At 34.6% G+C, this 20923-nt stretch overlaps 2 protein-coding genes across 2 annotated transcripts; one reads left to right on the top strand and one right to left on the bottom strand.

The window, feature by feature from the left end:
* Positions 1–915: 915 nt before the first annotated feature.
* LOC110454700 (EF-hand domain-containing family member C2-like) lies at positions 916–9087 on the top strand. Its single transcript, XM_021504352.1, has 10 exons — positions 916–1072; positions 2497–2836; positions 3170–3393; positions 3580–3936; positions 4980–5118; positions 5590–5898; positions 6533–6729; positions 7005–7336; positions 7858–7950; positions 8125–9087. The coding sequence occupies exons 1-10, from the start codon at positions 1031–1033 to the stop codon at positions 8327–8329; spliced, it is 2238 nt and encodes a 745-aa protein (XP_021360027.1). The 5' UTR covers positions 916–1030; the 3' UTR covers positions 8330–9087.
* On the bottom strand, positions 8909–20020 carry LOC110454701. The gene is made up of 9 exons (XM_021504353.1): positions 19893–20020; positions 18513–18587; positions 17957–18004; positions 16929–16983; positions 16034–16123; positions 14678–14741; positions 13442–13508; positions 11483–11606; positions 8909–10351 (listed from the first exon to the last, which is right to left on the bottom strand). Exons 1-9 carry the CDS (start codon positions 19924–19926, stop codon positions 10249–10251), a joined length of 660 nt encoding a protein of 219 aa, XP_021360028.1. The 5' UTR covers positions 19927–20020; the 3' UTR covers positions 8909–10248.
* Positions 20021–20923: the final 903 nt, after the last annotated feature.

Below are 20923 nucleotides of genomic sequence, written 5' to 3'. Positions count from 1 at the left end.
ACTATGCCACACTGTGTCAGATGCCTTACTGCTATCAAGGAAACTTACATACACATTTTCTCCTCTCTCAATATTATAATTCACACATTCTTGTAAGTTAAATGACGTTAGCATACTACATAAACCTGCCTGATAGGCAGATTGGTGGACATTAGGAAAAAAGCTTCAAATATCTTAAAAATGACGGGCAAGAGAGTATAAATCCACGGTAGCTATTCGGATCATCTCTTGGTTTTCCATTACCTTTGTGTAAAGTTATATTACAATTACACCTTTTTTACAATCACCTGGTATGTAATGATGTTTGATTAAAGAATTAAACAATTTGGACAAGTGACGATAAAGTAGGAGATTCCCATATCTTAATTGTTCATAGACTACATTATCAAATCCCCCTGTTTTATTTGATCTTAATTTTTCATATACATTCTTAACCTCTGTTTCCGTGATTGGTTCGTCCAAAAATTCGTTTCCATCTTTTAAACTCGTTTTTTCAATCGGGCCCTTTTCAATTAAGGCAACTTGTCTCAAAATTTGCTTTTCAAAATTTGCATCAAACATTGAGTTTGGCTTACTTTTAAACAGCTCTTCAAAATGATTTCTCGCTGGTAACTCTTGATGACCAAGTAAAGCATTAAACTGTAACAATTCAGACATTAGTAGATTGCTACCTTAAAATTATTCGTCGTCTGCATTACCGCCCTTTATTTCCGCTGTAGCGTATGGATATATGATATTTTATGTAATATAGTTCTGCACCATATTTGTAATAAATTTAGTGAGATAATATCCGCAGCATTATCTTATCAACCGTGTTTTAATTTCACATAACATATAGCAATATATCAAATAAAAATGCAAGTAAAGGCGATATTAGCATAGTGCCCATGTAACTATGATCGCGGAAGCACATTCATACCGGGGCGGCACCTTGGTAACGAGATAAACTAACAAGCTGTGTATCTGTTATGGTTCTTGGGTAGGTTGTCGTAGGGTAAAATTGTGAAGATCGAAGGAGAATTGCAACAAGATGTCGTTGCCATTCCTACCAGGGAATTCATTCAATGGGAGTGTAAGTATCTTCCTGTTGATTTTAATCATTTGTTTTGCTTCGAGTTTGTTTAAAAACTAAAATTATCGGTACTGTACTAGCCAGTAACATGTTCGTTCAGCATGGATACAAAGTCAAAGAGACAAACCTCCACAATCTATCTTTTATACTCCACAGAGACCAAAATAGCTTTGATTTGTGCATGCTTACCATTTATATTTTCAATAATGATCAATTAAGGTAATATTATTGACCGTGCATAACTGTCAAGTAGTTGACGATGTCAATGACGGATCACAACACATGCAGACACTGTTACTTTTACCCCACACTGGCACACAGACGATAATACATTTTATCGTACTGGTCAGTAAAGTGAGCAATTCTGGTTGGCAACCAGTAAGGAAGTTAAGGAAAATTACCTTCTCTTAAAACTGTTCCTTAGCAGCAATGTTGCCTCTCTATATGAAAGGCCATGATAATCTTAATTGTGTTTGGGAAATAAATCAAACTTATTTGGAACTGTTGGTCTGGAACTAGACTGTCTGTGTACATGTGATCATCCTGACCCCTTCCTCAGCTTTATCAAAGCAAAACTTACTTGTATTATCAGAATAACATTTTGTATATATATATGTATTTGGTTACAGATACTCATCTAGATACCTTATTGTGATGTACACTGTACAAGTTAAATTGTTAAATGTTATGACATTGAAAATTTTAATTTGATACAGGTATAAAGAATTGTACGATTCATTCTCAAACTATAAATATCCACTGTGTCTTAGTTTTTTTAAAATAAACATTTACCTGCAGCAGGTTTCAATTATACATAGGTTTACGTCACGTTATACCTTCATGCAGTAACATTCCCTTTAGCTCAGTTGATAGAGTGACACACTGGGAATTTGTGGGTTTCTGTCTCTCCTGTTACAAATGGTATCTGTGGCTCTCGTTTTGGTGATCAGGAGTTAGAATCTGTTGGTCACTCTGGTGTTCGAGGATGAACACTTTTAAAAAGATGGGTTTAGTGTGGTAGATTTTAATTGTACATAAGATTACAATTACCTTTAGCGTCATACTAAAGGTAACTTCTCTTGAGCTCTGCATGTATATATATAGAGAGAGAGCAGGTGACTAAGAACCTGTGGTCACTGGTTCGACCTCAGGTTGAACTGCACTATTCTCTTTTCTTGAGGGGGTTAATTTCACAGTAATTAAGGGACCTTATACAGTAAGTCAAATTTGGTTCTGTTCCGACGAATCCTGTCATGGAGACTTCCATATATACAGTCCTTTTCTGTTACGTGATAAACACTACAGTGTCATGACGGCTGGTCGAGTACAGTGCTATAGATATTAAATACATGGTTAACAGTTACCTTTTATCTACAGACTGTACTAATTATCAATGTATATATATCTTACCTTCATTGTTGTAGCTTGGAAAAACAAAATATCACAAATCGCACCACTTCGGTTACAAAAATGAAGTGTCTATGCTGGTTGGAGATGATAAGCCAGGCATTGGAGGAGAGCTATTAAGGGGGCAGAAAATCAAACCGAAGAACACAGTTTACCCCGGTGGTGAGGGAAGCAATGTACCAGCATGGGTCGCCTTTGACAGACAAGTCCTTTGCTTTGATGCTTTCTTCCAAGAGGCAGTACACGAAAAAAGGGAAGAACAATTTAGAGTTAGGAATTGCAAAATTTATTTCTACCTTGAAGATGATTCCATCCAGGTTATCGAACCAAGAGCAAAGAACAGTGGAGTTCCACAAGGTAAGTAGTGAAGCTGATTGTATTGCCCTAGTTAAACACTTTGTAAGATAAACAAGATTTAGACCCCTTTTTACATTTAGAAGAAAAAATGAATAATCTGTAATTGATGATATAATGATAAAACCAATATATTATGCAGAGGTGTGAAATTGTATCAGCCTGATGTATTGGGTAAGTAGGAATTGTTCAATATTTACTATAAAAATATAATTCAAAGTTGCAGAATTTTTTAAAAATCTGCCTGTATTTTTCACTATTTTTAATGTGAAATTGTACACCTTTGACTCAGATTTAGAAAACATTGATTCTGAACTGAAAACTTCTTTCTTACAGGAACATTAATCAGACGACACAGAATTCCAAAACCAGCACCAAATGATGATGAATGTTACACTGTAGAAGATTTTAACCTCGGAAAAGAAATCAATTTGTACTCCAAAGTTTTCAAACTAACAAATTGTGATGATTTCACTCAAAATTTCATGGGAAAACTTGGTGTACGAGTACAGCGACCAGATTCAACTCCTAACGATCCATACACCAAATACAGAAAAGCTGTAAGTATCTTATTCTATGCATATATCTAGTTAGTTTTGCTCCTATGTTATTGTGAATTCAGAGGTGCTGCATGTAATACATAATAAGTGACATTAGAACAGGTACCAGTATTAAAAGTCTTTTTTTTTACAATGGCAATTGTTAATAAACCTGTTTTCTTAACCTTAATTGATATTTTGCTTTAGATGGATGAGAGCATGCAGCCACTGAGACCATACGAGAAACATGACACACTCAAACAGTTCTTGGACCATGATCGTCATGTTCTCCGTTTCTTCTGCTACTGGGATGACACAGACAACATGTTTGGTGACCCAAGGGAGCTGGTCCTCCATTACTTCCTCGCTGATGACACTATTGAGATTCGCGAGGTCATTCCTCCAAACTCTGGACGGGATGCTGTACCCATGTTCCTCAAGAGGGGCAAGCTTCCAAAGAACATTGAATCTCTGAGACAGCCAGGTGAAGTAACTAGCCGCACCGTTCTCAATGTGTTTGGTCCCACCGGTCATGGAGGCAGATATATCTTAGACAGTTTGAAGGTAAACCATAAATGTACAATCTATATGTGACACCAGAAAACTTACTGTTTAAACTTAATAAACACAGACTTCCTCTGAAAACTCAGTATAAACTTAACAGTCATTCCTGAAAAAGGTCCTCAAAAACTTGCTTTGAACAAATTGGTTTTGTTTAAAAAAACAATCTGTAATACACCAATTTTGGAATTTAAATCCCCATTAATGCTTTAACAAATTTCTTTTATTTTTATTTTTTATTTTTTCCTCCAATTACAAGACAGCTCAGCCAAGTTTTTCCATGCATGATCAGCCTAAGCTGTCATGTCAATACATATTTTCAAAAATGTGACTTTGATAACTATGTAAAAAATTACAAATATGATTTTTGTTTATTGACCATTATATTGTAATTTTAAAGTCCTTATCAATGAAATTTAAGTTTTGAATTTAAATTTTTTTGAAAATGTCCTGGTTTAAATTTTTGTGTTAAGTTGTCATTAAGCTAACCAGCCTTTAAACAGCTTGGCCCTGGTTTTACCCTGATTGCTATACATTCGATCTTGATTGAAGCTTTTAAATTATTTCTAGAGTAGTTGAAATTTTATAATAAGTAAAAAGAGTTCTACTGTTAATGCACTACAGTAGAAGATTATTAATGAATTTAGTAACTAATTGTATTTAGTTAAATGTGTGCAAACAAGCATTTAATATTTTATTATATATATACATGTAATGTGAAACCATTATTTTCTACATCCAAATTGATTGTATCAAAATCTTCAAAACATGACATTACATTTTTTTTCAATGGTTACGTACAATGCCCTGTACCAAATGAAGTACTCTTTTCTTCATTTTCATACATTTTGCCTTGTGAAATGATAAAGTACAGAATCATTTTATAACTTTATTCATGTTGTTATGAGGATCTGAAAAATGATGCTGACCTTAACTTTGTCTAGGTTAATACCTCCTTGTATACTTAAGGTCCAATTATAATCACATCATCATAATCACTTCATCAAAAATCCACTATTGCTCAATATTGTTGTTTGCTTTTACAGACAGGTGCAGTACACACCCACTTTTACAATGACAAAGACTTGACCGTTGGGTCAGTGCTCAATGTCTGGGGCAGGAAGATCATGTTGTGTGACTGTGATGATTTCACCAAGGAGTACTACAGAACCAAGTATGGCATCGGTAAGTTTCTCAGCAATGGGACTAAAACTTGTCAGTTTTATGCACTATTTGTTTTTTGGCTGTGCTTTATAATTCAAAAACTTAATTTGCACAGTTTTTATCAGGTTGCAGTAGTCAAATTTTGTACCTTTTTTTTACGTGGACATGAATTTGATGGTAAAGTATAATGTTAAAGATGAAGTAGCATACATGTACATGTATATATGGTTCTCCGTTAAGAATTGAACCTGTTGAACTGTATATAAAAGAGATGATCACATAAGCACTGTGGATTGACTGTATATAGTTATATTTAAATTTGAGATGGATTGTATTTAACTCATTCACCCCTACAATGTAAAACTGGACTTGCCCAGTCTTTGATTTGGTAAAGCTCAAATGTGATTTCAAGGGTAAATGGGTTAATGGACATAATATATTTATGTCTGGTGCATTTTCTTACAAAAAGTAAATATTTTTACTTGCTCACAGGGGATTTCACCAATGTGCCCTACAAAAAGGACAACTACATGAGGTTTGAGAAGGAATACCCACCCTACAATGGCTGGGGAAGTGAAGAGGACTCCCTCTGTTCCTGTATGGGTCTTCTTCCGAAACCCCCCAAGCGTGACTTCATTAAATTCATGGAGAAAGACCGTCGAGGTCTGGACAGTAATGTGCTGCGTTTCCTGGCCAGGATGGACACCACCAAGCCCATTGATATGGACCGCCGGTTCATCATTTCCTACTTCCTGTCCGATGACACCATTCTTGTCTTTGAACCTCCAGTCAGGAACTCAGGTCAGTTTTTCTTAATTGTTTTTTTTGATAAAAGAAATTGGGGGGAACAACATCCATGATACTCCAGGGAATACACTTTGGATCTCTATACCCCTGGAATATGTCGGTCAAAATTGAAGGTCTCATGATATACAACATGCATAATGTACATGTAAAATCACATTTCCTAATACTGTAAAGGCAATTTTCTAATTTCAATGCTTTTTGCGCTTAAAATCTTGCACTAAATTATGGTTGCACTAGTTAAAGTTTCTGCATACACAGTGATTTTTGTAGTTTTTTTTCAGGCTAGTCCTTACATTTTTTTCGAGTTCTTGACAAGTCCTGAAATAATACTAAGAGATATAGCAAGTTCTCAAAAAGTTGGGGAGTCCCTCAAGAAAAGCATGAGTACATGACTCAAATATACGAGTCCAAAAATCACTATACATATAACGGGTGCGCTCATCTTTTCAAATCTGATAATACAAAATGTACATTAAAATTTGATTCCAGTAAAATAAGTACTTGTACAGTATTTTGTTTATTTACTGATTTGATAGTTTAAGCAGGATCAGAATATTCAAGACCGTAATGTAAAATTATTTACATGTACATATGAATGTATTAAAGATTATTTTGTGATGCTTCACAGGAATCATCGGAGGAAAGTTCCTTGAGAGGTCACGGGTGAAGCAACCATGTCAGCCCTTGTATAGTACCAAGATGTCCGAGTATTACTTGGCTCAGGATCTTTTCGTCAGTGCCCGTGTCACGTTTAACAGTCACAAGTTCGTACTCGTCGATGCAGATGAGTATGCATTCCATTACATGGAGGCTCACTCTGGAGAGGTAAATAGCCTGAAATACAAGTTACTGTAGTTTCTTTCTAGTAGATTCATGTAGTAGTTATTATGTTTATATATCGGAATATGGATGACATCAAGAATTTCAAAACTGGTATTGGATAATGTAGATTTAAGTAGTTTATTTATCAAGTTTCTGTAGATAAACTGACACCTGACTTAAATTGCATTTGTTCAAATTTCCATTGACCCAGTTTCAATTGAATTTGCAGAATAATTGCATCTGAATTTATCCTAAAAGATTTTAATTATCTACTTCAGTTCAGAAAGTCCAGCATTGATAGCATTATCCAGAAGCTGAGCAACATCCTTGGAAAGACTCCAGATGAGGTCAGATCATTTTTCGCCAAGAATGACCCCAGCGGTGGCGGTATCATCTCCTTCGAACAGCTGGCGGAATTGATGCGCCAAGTTGATCCCAGTATAACTGACCAGGAGGTCATGACCTTGGCCAGGTTCTATGCGGAGAAGACTGCGGAGGATGCAGTTAATGCACGCAGCCTGGTAGCTATAACACAGGAGCAGTTGAGGAAGAGGAATTACGAAGGATTTGCCAAACTAGTGGAGGACTGCATGCAGAATGACAAGGACAAGTATGTATTGTGCTCAATTCTGTGAAATTTCTTTAAGATATTATTTTCTTTTTATAAATAACGTTTGGAGGTATGAACTAAATCACATTGCATTGAGATAACACAAGTTATTTCAAAATTTCAAACACTTTGAAATTACGCTAACTTTGTACATCATCCGTTGCATGTAAAATGTGTTTTTTTCTTTTCTTTACCATAAGTGTTTGAATAAAGTGATGTTCTTTAGGTTAATATCATGATATCAAGTATGGGTGGCTTCCAATACACAGGAAAAAGACCTTCTTTCAAGTGATCATTTTCAGATCCATCAAATTGGATTGTCTCCCTTTACACTTTGAATTTTAACAGAAATTACTGACTGCGATATGGAGATAAAAATATATCAAGATCTTTGTCAATGTATGAACAATTTCATGTAATTTCTAGTGAATGCCTGAACTTGCCTACTTTATATTAACAGCTAGAATATAATCTGCAATATATCTTGATGATTTTTTTAATAACATAATTTCCTTTAACAGGACTGGATTCTTGGATGTGGACACAGTACGGACAGTATTCCACGCTCATCATGTACCACTGCCAGATGACATCCTTAGAGCCGCACTCGCCATGTAAGTTGTTTGTGATAATACTGTCTGTACATGTGGAATCTATAAATCGAAATCAAGGCTGTAATGTATGAATCCAAACATTTGAGATTCTGAGGAGAGAAAAAAAGTTTGAATATTTCATTTAAACGTTAATGATCACAGTTCTTAAATGTATCAATTTTGTTGTTGTTGCAGTGCCCCAGTGAATGAGAAGGGAGAAGTACAATACACAGAGGTTGTGAACAGCATGAACTGGAGAGACAGACCAGTTGCTCCCATGCAACACAAACCAGTGTCTGATGATTCCAGCTGGAGTGGAACTAAACAGGACAAATCGGCAGTGTCAAGCATCAACTACCTGAGATTGTTAGACGATATCTTCGGGAAAAATTCGAGTTAAATATATTTGTGACATTTAGGATCTACAAAAAACTTTGAAGAACTATATACATTTTCATGTTGAAACATGCTACAGAAACTGTGATATTTGTTGATTATTTCTTAAAATTTGTGCCAGCAGACAACACAAGCTAGTGTTTGTTCTATTGAAGAGACAATATTTCCAATGCACAAATGCAAAAAAACCCAGCAGAAGTTGAAACCAAGAGACAAGTTAAAATGTTTTTTTTTAAACATACTTGTATGGTCATTGATATATAACCTTCAAAACCAAACACATCTCCGTATGCAATCAGTTATATAGGTTTTGTCAGACATGTTGTCTAAATTTATGTGCTGAGAAGTTCCTTTTTAAAATATATCTTGTGAATTACAAAACTTGCAAGAATTTTGTCCTGCCAAGATGCTGTTTATAGTTACATGTATTAACAATAACTGTTTTCCAAGAAACAGTCTTTGCACGACTATAAATGATATTTTCCTCTCAAACCAGACTTCATTTGAGCTGTTATTGAATTGAATGGTACAGTATATTACCTACCGTCTACAGAACCATAAGCAAAGACTGGTATTTTTTTTCTTTCTGATGGTCACAGTGCTAAAAGTCTTTGAGCTGTAGGCAACATCATTTTTTTCCCTATGGATTTACGAAGTTTTATATACATTGGCAAATTTCACTATTTAATTTATATATATATCTTAAAGATCTGTACAGTATGGAAGTTATTGTGAAATAATGCAATGATAATAAATATTCTATGAAAAAAATCTTTGATTCATATTTTCTGTCAGAATGTTTGTATATTAACTTAAGTATATTTTGGGTAAATTTCAGTTTCATCAATGAAATTTTTCTGAAATAAAAAGAGAGTATTTGGACGGTTTCCTGTTGAAAACAATAGATACATATATACACGGTATATTTCACAAGCGCTAAGCACAAGTAAAAAATATTGATATATTCTGCAACATGTGAGAACAATATCAGTATTGAAGAGGAAATAAGGATGGTGTGCTAACATAATTCCTGGTTTTGATTACCTTGACCTACAGTACTTTCTAGGTCATTGGGGTCAAATACATATCCTTTGATACATTATGTAGACCAGAAGTATGACAACTTTACAGTTTGATAATCCAGCAAATTACAGAAAAAAATCTAGGCCTCATATTTCATCAGAAGACCATGGCTAATAGGCCTCTTTACTCCAGTAATTAAGTTATATGACATAATGTTATGCCTCAGGGAAGGTATTTAAAGTAATAAGTGGAAAATGGTCAGATGATGGAAACCCAATGCCATGCAGGCACTTTATGCAAGTTTAGATGAAAACAATTTCCGAAATTCATTTCCTACCTGATTTTATTCAAAACAATATTGAAATCAAAAGCAATTTCACAAATTAACAGCTTTTTATAAAATTGAACAAAAACTTAAACATTTAAATCAATATGATATAAATAACATTAAAATATATTCTAAATAAGATAATTACTTTTGAATTTCAATTTAATATTACCAAACACAATTTATGTTCTAGTCATATTTAATAGTACTAGTGTAAGTTAGATCTACTGCAGTAATTATATCATGTACATTTGTGTAACCATAGCATGTCATTCAGTGGTGAAATATTTCCTTCAAAGTCAATTGTAGCTTTCTTTTTGTTGTACACAAATTCTGCCCACACTTCAAATTTGTGGAAAAGTATACAGCGTTGTATCCTGTAAGTTAAATGGTCCGTCTGTATTGAATAAATATTAGTGTATATTCTGAATACTAACTCATTCATCCCTGAAATTTCATAACAAACAGTCTCTGAATCAGAGGAGTTCAAACGTGCCTTCAAGGGTGAATGAGTTAATAAACTCTATTGTACAAAACTATTTTATGTTTCGTTGTACAGCTGATCTTGTAGATTACACTTTGAGTTCCTGTAGCAAGTCTTTGTCTTTCTGTATATCTGCTTTAACCTTCTCTAAGGCTGAGAACGCTCTGCCATGTTCATCTTGGAACAGTGACCTATATAGGAAGAAAAATGGATATTATTCAATTATATAGCCTTTGGCTGAGGTCGATACCTGGATTTATCGACCCGACAAAACATATATTAACCGAAAATGCAAGATATGTTGACTGAGGACGCAGTCCGAGGTCAATATATCTTTTTTCGGGTCGATAAATCTAGGTATCGACTAAAGTTAAAGGCTATAATTGTTTTATTATTTTCAAAACAGTAACATAAGCAATCTGAAAAAATAACACAATAAAAAGCTACGGAAGCGGGACGGAGCGTTCGTTAGGAGACATATCATAATTCTATTTTTAGAAACACTCAGTTCATCAACAAAAATTATGTGCTCAAAGTCAATATCAGTTTTTATCGGTGGACACTTCTGGCCAATCACTTGTCGGGAATAATATAAAAAAATAATAATGATCAATATTCAAACTAAATGTTGATTAACTCATTCACCCCTAAAACTTTATAATGAATTATTCCAACCTTTGAATTGGAAGAGTTCAAATGTGTCTTCAGGGGTAAATGAGTTAAGGATTCCAATCTCAATGAAGGCAGCTGCAGGACACCAAAGAATTCCAGTTGACTCTTTCATACATCCCTTTAATTTTGTTTAAGATATATAACTATTACAAATATCACTTTGATTTGGATCTGTCGCTGACAAGGTAGCTCATTTGGTTAGAGTGCACCATATTGTGACCCAATTGCAAGGTCCAGAGTTGGAACACTGGTTGTGGCATTTTTAATCCTGAATGCTGCTCTTTTCTGTTTTGTTTTATATTTCACCTTTTCATAAAAATACCACCAAATATGGCTTCCTTTTGGTTTTAAAAAGTTTCCGATTCATAGCTGCACAGTGGTTTTTGGATCCTATATTAAATCAGAGACGTATGATACATAATATATTATACGTCTCTGATTAAATGTACTTCATCAGTCTGTCAATTGATGACATAAGTGCAAAGATTGTTGATAACTTCTGAAAGAAGAGGCCTATAACATAAACAGATTACAAATATATTTGAAAAGATTTAGGAATTACAAGGCAAACTCTTGTTTTTATGATAACTTTGTTTGTGTAGAACATGATATCACGGGTGCAATAGAAAGGTGATATTGGAGATATATACCTAATGGATTTCTTTGTATCCATGTCGATCCCGCTATCATTAAAATCGTTATGATTTTCTGCTCCAAGCCTTAATTCTTCAAAACTTGACTGTAATGCCATCATTTCCTGGTAGATGTCTCCAGCTGTGCAAAAAAAGAAAATCCCAACAATTCTAACTTGTTAGACTATGATATATACATGTATAGTTAAAACTGTAACATAAAAAAATATATACACTGTGTAACTCTTGCTGTCTTAAATATGTAAACTTTTTTTTTTTACAACAATTATCAAACAAGTTATTTCAACTTATATCAATCACTCTTGTTGGCCCGGATGTTAGCTACAGTGGGTCTTAATGTGGAAGGAAACCGGAGTACTGGAGAAAACCCATGTGGTCAGGCAGGTGACCCCATACCTTTTCATGTGTTATTGGGGAATCGAACCCCAGTTGCCTTGGTGAAAGGCCAGTGCCCTATCCACTGCGCCACCCTACCACCCACGCTGTCTTAAAAATAGATATTTGTTTGAAAATTGAGAGCTGAAAGATGATCAATGCACTAATGTTTTTAAGTAACCTGATCTGAAATGGAGTTGCAGAGAATTTTAATTCTTCATGGTATGTTTTTCCTTTTACATTGCATCATATTCCACAAACAGAAAATGTTATGCAACCAAAAAATACAAAATTTCACAATTGTTTGAGAATTTGTTTCATTATAACTATTTATGTAACTGATCAATTTTCGAGAATAATTTGATCATCAGGACAACATTACTTATTATATTTAAGTAGATACAAATTTAAACTAAATGTATATTTAGGATGACTTCAAGGATTGTATATATATATAACAGTTGAAGTCTGTAATATCTATTGAGGAGTTTGAACCATCAGAAGTTTGAATCTCTGGATTGAATGTTACATAGTACAGTGTATTTGAATCAATATGTAAGCAAATCTTTTTGAAAATTTCTTTCAAAATAACCATTAAAACTTGTTTCATACCAGTTACCATGAAATATAGTTTATAATTTAACACCAGGTGGGACACAATGATCTATTGGTCCATTTTAAAACAATTCCTAATACGGGGGTGGGGCAGATTTGACAGTTATAACTACAGCTTTAGGACTATTCCAGAAATAAATGACAGCTAGTACATGTACATGTATATATATATATATATGGAAAGGAGGGAAAGAAACAGGTTTTTTTGTGTGAACCACATGTGCCGCTCCCCAACACATCCACTTAACTCTCCATCCCCCTCCATCACATTTATATCATTCTTTGACCCTTAATTACACAAAAGTCAACACTTTTTTAGACACCCCAACCCATATCATAAGAAAGCACTAATCCACATGCAGTCCCCTCCACTGGACAATAATATTTTTGAATAAAAAATAAACAAAGGGTGATAACTGTTTTGGGCACAAGACCCACTTTTCAATACACCATGATCTACCAACCTAATGAACCTATTAACAAAATTTGACAATTGTACAGTGAATGAGAATGAGATATAGCTCACACAGAGAACAAAGTGCCATACCCCTTATTAAACCGAGGCATGGAAATGTTCAAACCTGATTTTGATATGCGACACTCAGCCACCCAAAGATCGGACACTTGCATTTTTTTTTTTGAAAGGTGACACTACATATCCTGGAAAAAATTAAGTACTTAGATTGATGGCCAAAGTATAAACATATATACAAATTTCCCAACATACATCTATTGCTAGTTTCACCTGGTGGAACCAGAGGGGGACGCACAATTACAAGTGCATCCCTCAGCCATTCCCTAGCCCCTCCACATTTTATACATGTACAACCTTCTTTTATATTCAAACCAATCAAATTTCATTGTTACATCGATTGTTTCTAAATTTACATAACATTTTTACAATCTAGTCTGAACAAGCCTGTCTCTAATATTGTTGTACATTGCCAGATTAACAATGAAGTTTACCTTTATTTTCCATCTGCTGTTTTCTTTCTTCAAGTATTGAAATTTCCTTGCTCAGATTGTCATCATCCTGAAAATATAAATACACAATACACTACATCATGTTTAACATAAAATAAATGGGGACATCAAGGATTAACTTATTTGTGAGTGTCCACCTCCTGCAATGACTTTTTCCTTGGGACCAATACAGTGACAGGTGAAACAAGACATATGTACCTGAATGAACTGTAGCTCTAGGCCGGAAGCTCCATTTGATTCGATTCGATTTTGAAAGTTTAGATATTTAGTTTTGAAATTTTACATCATTGGATTATGGTTCAATGATGCAAGTCCCTGTAGGAAGGGCATAAGAATTGTACCTGCTGCCCCCATTGCATGATCGTAAGCGGCGACTCAATTTGGGATCTTATCTTTTCTCTTCTTTCTAAACAACTTTCTCCTTTCTAATGTCTCCCTTAACAATGCCTCACTTTTGGCCTTTAGTTGAGCGTTCACCCCTGTGAGGAAGGCTTTGGGTTCTGTCCCCTGGCCGAGACATACAGAGTTTTTAAAAATGGTAGTTTCTACTCCTGCTTAACGCGCAGCAATTTAGGAATGGGACGACTGGTTCGCCTGTTGTCAGTATAATGTGACCGGGTGGGGTGTCTTGCTGGGTGACTTTGGCAGTATGTTTCAGTGAGGTAGCACTATAAAGTCGGCATCAGTTCTGCGCTATCACATGGAGACAAACACAAACATATTGCAGCCTCCCAAAACACACACGCATATACTTCACGCATGCATCTTGCACGCTGGGGAGACGGTCCTTAAATGACCATAGCTGTTGATAGGAAGTTACAATACTAAACCAAACCAATGATGTAAAATTTCAAAATAAAATTAAATCGACAAGACCTAGAGCTGCAATTCCCACAGCTAAGACATAATGTAAATGTGGCTTTTAAGAAACGTTATTCCGTCTTTGCGTATTGCAGAGTTATCTTCTCTTGAGAGCAGGTATTGATTGTTACGTCATTTGTTTGTGAGAGTTACGTCATCAATTTTTGAGAAAACGATGTTATTTTCTCACACAAACCAATGACGTAACAATCAATACCTTGTTTAAATGCACTCATGTACTTTTAACAATCAAGAAATTTGATTCAGTTATTTGCTCTACACATTTAATACCTAAACAGCATTTTCTACAATTTAAGTGCCCTGATCAATACATGAAATATTTATATTTTCACTCACATAGAACTTTCGAGCAGCAACCAGTTTGTCTGCAATGGCTGCCAAGTTTTCTTCAAATTTGTTTCTATATAAAAAGAAAACAGTAACATTTGGTAAACATTACTAAACACAATAACAGTCTTAACTCTTACCCTGTAATATATAAATTAACACTTACACTAATTAACACCAGAAATTGTAATTAAACTACTGATTAACAACATAGTACTTAAGCATTGTAATTAAATACTAAAAAACCCATACAGTGTACCATTTACAGTTACCTATTTAATAATACTTTTCACAGAAACTCAGGTTACAAAACACATTATGCATCAATTGTATCTTTTATCGATGTTTGACATAAATAAATTTGTTGATCGTCGTTTGTCATTGAGTTCCGTGTACCTTGGGAGATTATCTCTTGTGTCCAAGATGGCGGTCTGCCAGAACCGTCGATCTTTTCATGAAAAAATCCCCTTGAAATTGCTTACACTTATGTGTTTTGCGCACCCCCCACTTTGGACATTAAATTTCTCAAAAAATTGTGCAAATGTCACGGGTTTTTACAGTAATAATTAGTAAAAATTCCAACATATGCCTGGGCTAGAAATTAATTTCTAAAACCATTGAACCCAGGACCTCCAAACTCTGGACAGACAATTTGGTTCTCTTGTCACTGACAATCGACCCGCAGTCCTGTTTGGCTACATTCATCCCTCCCTTTTCTTTAAGTCTTCATCCCTTCCCAACAACACTATCTTCAACCCAGATTTGGGTGTCCGCTTGCAAATTGTTATAGCACACCAACTGAAACAACGGTTGTTCACAGGCTTTAATGTAACAGGTTAGGAAAAAGGCATGGCAAGACCAGGGGCTTGTTCGTTTATGCGGAACAACTGGTTTGTCTGTTTTTAACTTTTTAACATTTTTGGGTATAAATCCTGGCAGACCTGTAAATGTTTATGCAGCTCTTGCAAGCCTTCTAGCTCGTCTGAAAGCTGAGACGGACGCTCTAAAAAAAGGAAGCTACCTGGTCACCGGCAGTGTCTTTTCTCCCTAAATTTTATAGTAGCCTCTTCCTTAATGAACAGGGAAAATACAGCATTAATTTCTAAGGAATTTGGAAAAATATTCCTAAATGTTTTTATTATTTTGAGAAAATATTAAGTAACACACTTTTTGGGTAGTGGTATAATGTAGCAGCGCTTGTAAAACTAGGACAGACAGTCACTGACCAGTGATCGACCAAGATCAGTTCTGCTACATTATTAATTAAGTGTACATACGGTAACTGTACCATTTTCAAAACTTTAAGGATAAACTCTAAACAACGATGGACATGTTGATATCCTATACACATTGTCTGCTGCTCACATTTCCTTGTGTTGACTGTTCTTTAGAGATTCTATTTTGTCATTTTTCTCAGCAATTGTGTTTCTTCGGGCTTGGTTTTCTTCTTCAATACTGCAAACAAAGTTATAAAAGGAAGTTACAATTGGTCTTCCTTGAAATCTTCATGATTTTAATTTCTTAATACAGTTGTAGGATCACACTACGTTCCATGATGTCAGCACAATGTGTGCACCATATGCAAACAATAAAAAATCAGGCTTTTAACCTTCCGCACATCTATGCGCACGCTAGACAATCGGTATGCATTAGCATTTGTGGTTGATGTAAAAAGTGGACTGCCTCAACAAAAAAAAATTTAAAGCTTTTATCTACAACAATATAATCTTGGTATGTTGCCATTGTTTAGCTAAAATCTATAGGTTTATCTATTTATGTATAAATGCAAAATGTACAGATCATAGACGGAATATTTACAATAAGCAATAAAATATATACATTGTACTTTATTTAATAGGAATTTTTCAAATATTTTTCATTCCGTAATATTGATCAGCCAGTTATACCAAATCACATATTTATGCAGGCTGAGGCGGATAAAGGGGCAAACATTTTTTTAGTCGCATCACATGAGCAGATGAACTTAATTTCATGTATACCAACCACAGCATCCTCTGCATTCCTCTTTATTTTCAGGTTTATATATAGATTTCACATAATTTGTAACAAGTATATTTCAAAAATTTCTTTAAATAATTAATATTTATATTAATTATTTAATTATTTTTTTAACAAAACAGTGAGATATGAGGTTATAAAATTAATTAGTATAAACATTTTAGGAAAAACAATATATACATGCTATTTCCAAATGAATACTTTTCATTAATGTGAACTTCTCTAATTTACTTAAACTCACCTGTTGGCCAATGCTTGAATCTGACCCACTTTATGATGGACAACTTTTGCAGTTTCTACAATGAAATTATTGAATTCAATTTTTTAATCCATTTCTTCATAATTTCATACTTAGGGAATTTTTAATATAGTCCAATTATCTTTCAAAGTTGAAACTAAGTAATTATCAGACAATTAAAGATATGATTCATCATATAATTAACTGCAGTAATCGAAAAGCCTGTACATTCGTCATAAACTCATTGTAATATAAACACTTTCAACTGATCAATGCTTCGTAACAAAATGGATTACACTGAATAAGATACCAGTATAAGACAGTAATTCCCCCTCTTATTATTCCTTAGCCATTACATTTATTACATTAAATTGAGAGAAAACAATTAAAATATTTTTGTAAGCGACTTGATTCGAAAATACAATCACACTCACTGTGTTCAAACTTAACATGAGACCCATGGACAATCAGTGAAAAACACTGTAGGTCTATGGGAATCACCGACTTCACAGATCAAAATATCTATGAAGTTGTTTCCTGTGATGTATATGATTCAATGATCGGCATAAAGTGGAGAGAAAAAGCCCTCTGTAAAATTACTTCTTTTATGATCAACCATATTTTCTATATTCATGTTATTGAATACTAAAGATGAAAGCAAAATTTTCTTGGTCCAAGTCTGGTTCAATATTAAATTTTCAGTAGGTCTAGATAAGATTGGTTTGGTTTGGTTTGTTTGTGTTTTACGTCATATTAACGGCTATGGTCATTTAAAGACGTGCCAGGTTTTCGTGGTGGAGGAAACCCGGAATTCCCGGAGAAAAACCACCAACTTACGGCCAGTACTTGGCGACTGCACCACGCAGGTCTCGAACCCGCAACCCAGTGGTGGAGGGCTAGTGGTAGCAGAATGTCAGACGCCTTAACCACTTAGCCACCACGGCCCCTCTAGATAAGAAATCTGAATCTGATAAACCTATTATTTATGGTGTGTAGACTGATTAAATCAAAAAGTGATGATCTAACATTACCTGTGTTTTTGGTGTGAATATCTTTCACCTGTACTAATTTGTTCTTTACTGAAAATAAAAAGAAATAAAAAAATCAGTAAGATAACAACCAGTAAAGGATGTTTGAAAAAAATTATTAACAATGTTTTGTACTTTAAAATTGTATTTACATGAACCTAGCAAAAAGTTACTGATAAAACCCCAACCATAACCCAAGTGGTTACTTCAGGCAAATAGCTAAAATGTTTTAATGAGCACACCTGTTTTTGAAACAAGAAGCCCATGTGTCTTAACGTTCATCCGAGTTATATGTGAAAAGGCAAAATTTACAAAGCAAAATTATGGTCATTATGGTCATTTTAGTTTTATGGTCGTTTTAGTTTTTCAACAGCAGAATAATGCTCAGTAGCACAGTAGACAAAATGGTGTTTGAAAGTAACTTCCCATCAAAGTTTGAATATTTTTCAACTGAAAATTATAAAAACAAATATACCCAAAAGTATAAATTTCTGTTGATCAACATGTTTTTTTGGAAGCTTTCAATCATGATCAGTTTGTATAAAAAAAAATATAATACTTTTTTCTAATTCCTGTTCAAGTCCTCTTCTCTTTGCTCTCTCTTCATGGAGCTTGTTCTCCAGACAATTTCTCTCTGTATAAAATTAAAAAGCTTTGGTTTGAATAATTGACATGGAGTTCAAAAATAACTCAACAAATCAATTTGAAATTGATATCAGTTTATATTTTAAAAAAGAAAATGTATTACATTTGAAAAATCAAAAAATACATATTTAGCAATTTACTGATTTCAAAATTCTAGTCGGTTTCCAGTTTATAGTTGACTATAGCCAGGCTACCAGCCCCTAAGGTTTTGCACAGACACCTATTACAAATGGACACAAAACTACTAATGCACTCAAAAACAGATCTGTATCACTACATTTTATCTAATGCTTCATTATCTTTTTGCTCTTTTGTGTTAGGTACCTGTGTTCTATTCAAAGAACTTTCCAGCTTTCTTTTTTCTACTACAGTAGCTTATTTCCTCTTGGTTTGAAACTTCGGGTCAATAAGCACTTCCCTGCACAAGCATTTAACTCAGAATTGTTATGCATTTCTGTACACAACTAAGTACCTATTGCTCTCTGATACAATTTCCTTCCATTCATTAACTTAAAAAAATATCTTTCTAACTTACAACCTCCTGTTTATTTAGTTACTGATAAGACATAATTTGTTAGTTTAGTCCTGTCAGTGTGGCCCGTAAATGGTGCTCATGCAGACCAATAACAAATTATGGGATAAGATGCTGACCAGCTGGCAGTAATGAGGGTTATTGGTGGGGCTAGTGCTCCTGCTGAGTTTTTGGTTTCAAAGGCAGCCAGTCTCATGGGTCATATTACAAACCATCTTATCCACATATCTAAGTAATCTAATTGATTAAGAAGGGTTGGTGTGTAGTCTAACAGTTGATAAATCAGAATGTTGAAACTTCATTTTATGTGTTTGACCAGCTTTTCAAAAACTTTCCTACAATTGTTTTTTTAAACAGTCTAGATTTATTTCAAGTTATCAACAGAGGTGTTTGCGTCTACAGTGTCTAGGAAATATTGTTTCCTTCTCTTAATGCACTACATGTTTTCCTGTTCTTTTACTGGACACAAACCCCCGTAGTTGTCCTACACATTAAAATAACATTATGTAGATGGCAGGATATTGAGGATAAAGCAGGACACATCTCTTGTTATGTTTTCTGTTATCAATAGACACATAATTATAATGAGGTTTAAACAACAAACAGTTGTAATTTCTATTCGTAAGATGTACGTCAAAACTGGTTCCCTACTGTAACTTGCCTAAGTGTGCACACCAATATTAAAATCAAACGTTTGTCAAAGTGTCAAATCTACGTCACGAACTTAATATCAATTCAAATAAAATCTAAAGTAAAGAAAACCTTGTTGAACTTCATTTAGACTGTGTCGCAACATTTCTATCTTGATTCTTTTCGTTGTCTTAGGACGTCCGTTTGTATTCCCGCCTAACGTCAACTTACAAGAGGGGAAGTAACTCTAGCTGCAGCGAGGGCACTGGGCCGTTTCCTTTATCAGGTTCAACCGTTTCAACTGGTTCAACACCACAGAACGGACTGTGCAGATCGATGGGTTCAATCGTGTCTCGCAGAGTTAAACGTCTCATTGCCATAAGATCGCATCGGTATTTAATCTAGACTGAGGAGATAGAGTCCTTGTTTTATTTCAATGTTAATGCACATGTACTAGATCTAGCCTCGTCTGTCAATGACTAGTAACGTCAGTGAAGGCAAATTCGTCACATTAGTAAGGGTTTCTGTTAATAGAAGATTCGACTGAAATGCCTATAAATAAACATTGTTGTAAACACGCTTGAATGACGTCACGCAGAACATTTGTGACGTCATCAGGCCTACTGTGGTTTTGCTCAAAGGTGCAGGCAGTTTCGCCACCTTCAACTTGAACATTAAACTAATTTACAAGTATTTTGTTTAAATGTTTCAATGTAAAAAAAAATATGTTTATGTTACACAAGCTGTACTGATACGAACAGCTCCAAATGTGTGTGTGTAACAATGATTAACATTGAAATACATGGCTTTACTTAGTTGTGATAGTTAGTTTTCGGTAACTTGAAGAAACCGATTAATGTTGTTTAAGAAAGATGACGGGTATCGACTGAGATGATGTCATTACATGATACACAATAAAGACTCAGTCCTTAACAAGTATAAACTTCCAAATCGCTGCCCAATATTATATTTTTCATCGGGTCAGGGGGTCAGGATGAGAGGGTCCAGGGCTTTCAACGATCGCCCCCCGTCTTTTTGGATAATTTGTCACATGTACGTCTCCGATAGTCTTGCACGTCAATGGGAAACATCTGACAAATTGAAAACGATTTTCTTGGGCTTGAAAACTTATTCAACAAAGACTGCCCGGCCAGGTGTTGTAG

Source organism: Mizuhopecten yessoensis, unplaced genomic scaffold (genome assembly GCF_002113885.1).
Source record: "Mizuhopecten yessoensis strain PY_sf001 unplaced genomic scaffold, ASM211388v2 scaffold8035, whole genome shotgun sequence".
NCBI lineage: Eukaryota > Metazoa > Mollusca > Bivalvia > Pectinida > Pectinidae > Mizuhopecten > Mizuhopecten yessoensis.
This window is presented reverse-complemented; position numbering and strand designations above follow the sequence as displayed.

Excerpts from the sequence above, each read along its gene's own strand:
- LOC110454700 (XM_021504352.1), top strand. The coding sequence starts at position 1,031 with ATGTCGTTGCCATTCCTACCAGGGAATTCATTCAATGGGAGT. Across the intron at positions 3,394-3,579 it reads ACACCAAATACAGAAAAGCT|ATGGATGAGAGCATGCAGCC; the intron begins GTAAGTATCTTA and ends ATTTTGCTTTAG. Across the intron at positions 7,951-8,124 it reads CTTAGAGCCGCACTCGCCAT|TGCCCCAGTGAATGAGAAGG; the intron begins GTAAGTTGTTTG and ends TTGTTGTTGCAG.
- LOC110454701 (XM_021504353.1), bottom strand. The coding sequence starts at position 19,926 with ATGTTGCGACACAGTCTAAATGAAGTTCAACAAG. Across the intron at positions 16,124-16,928 it reads ATTCAAGCATTGGCCAACAG|TATTGAAGAAGAAAACCAAG; the intron begins GTGAGTTTAAGT and ends CTTTGTTTGCAG. Across the intron at positions 11,607-13,441 it reads ACAGCAGATGGAAAATAAAG|CTGGAGACATCTACCAGGAA; the intron begins GTAAACTTCATT and ends TTTTTTGCACAG.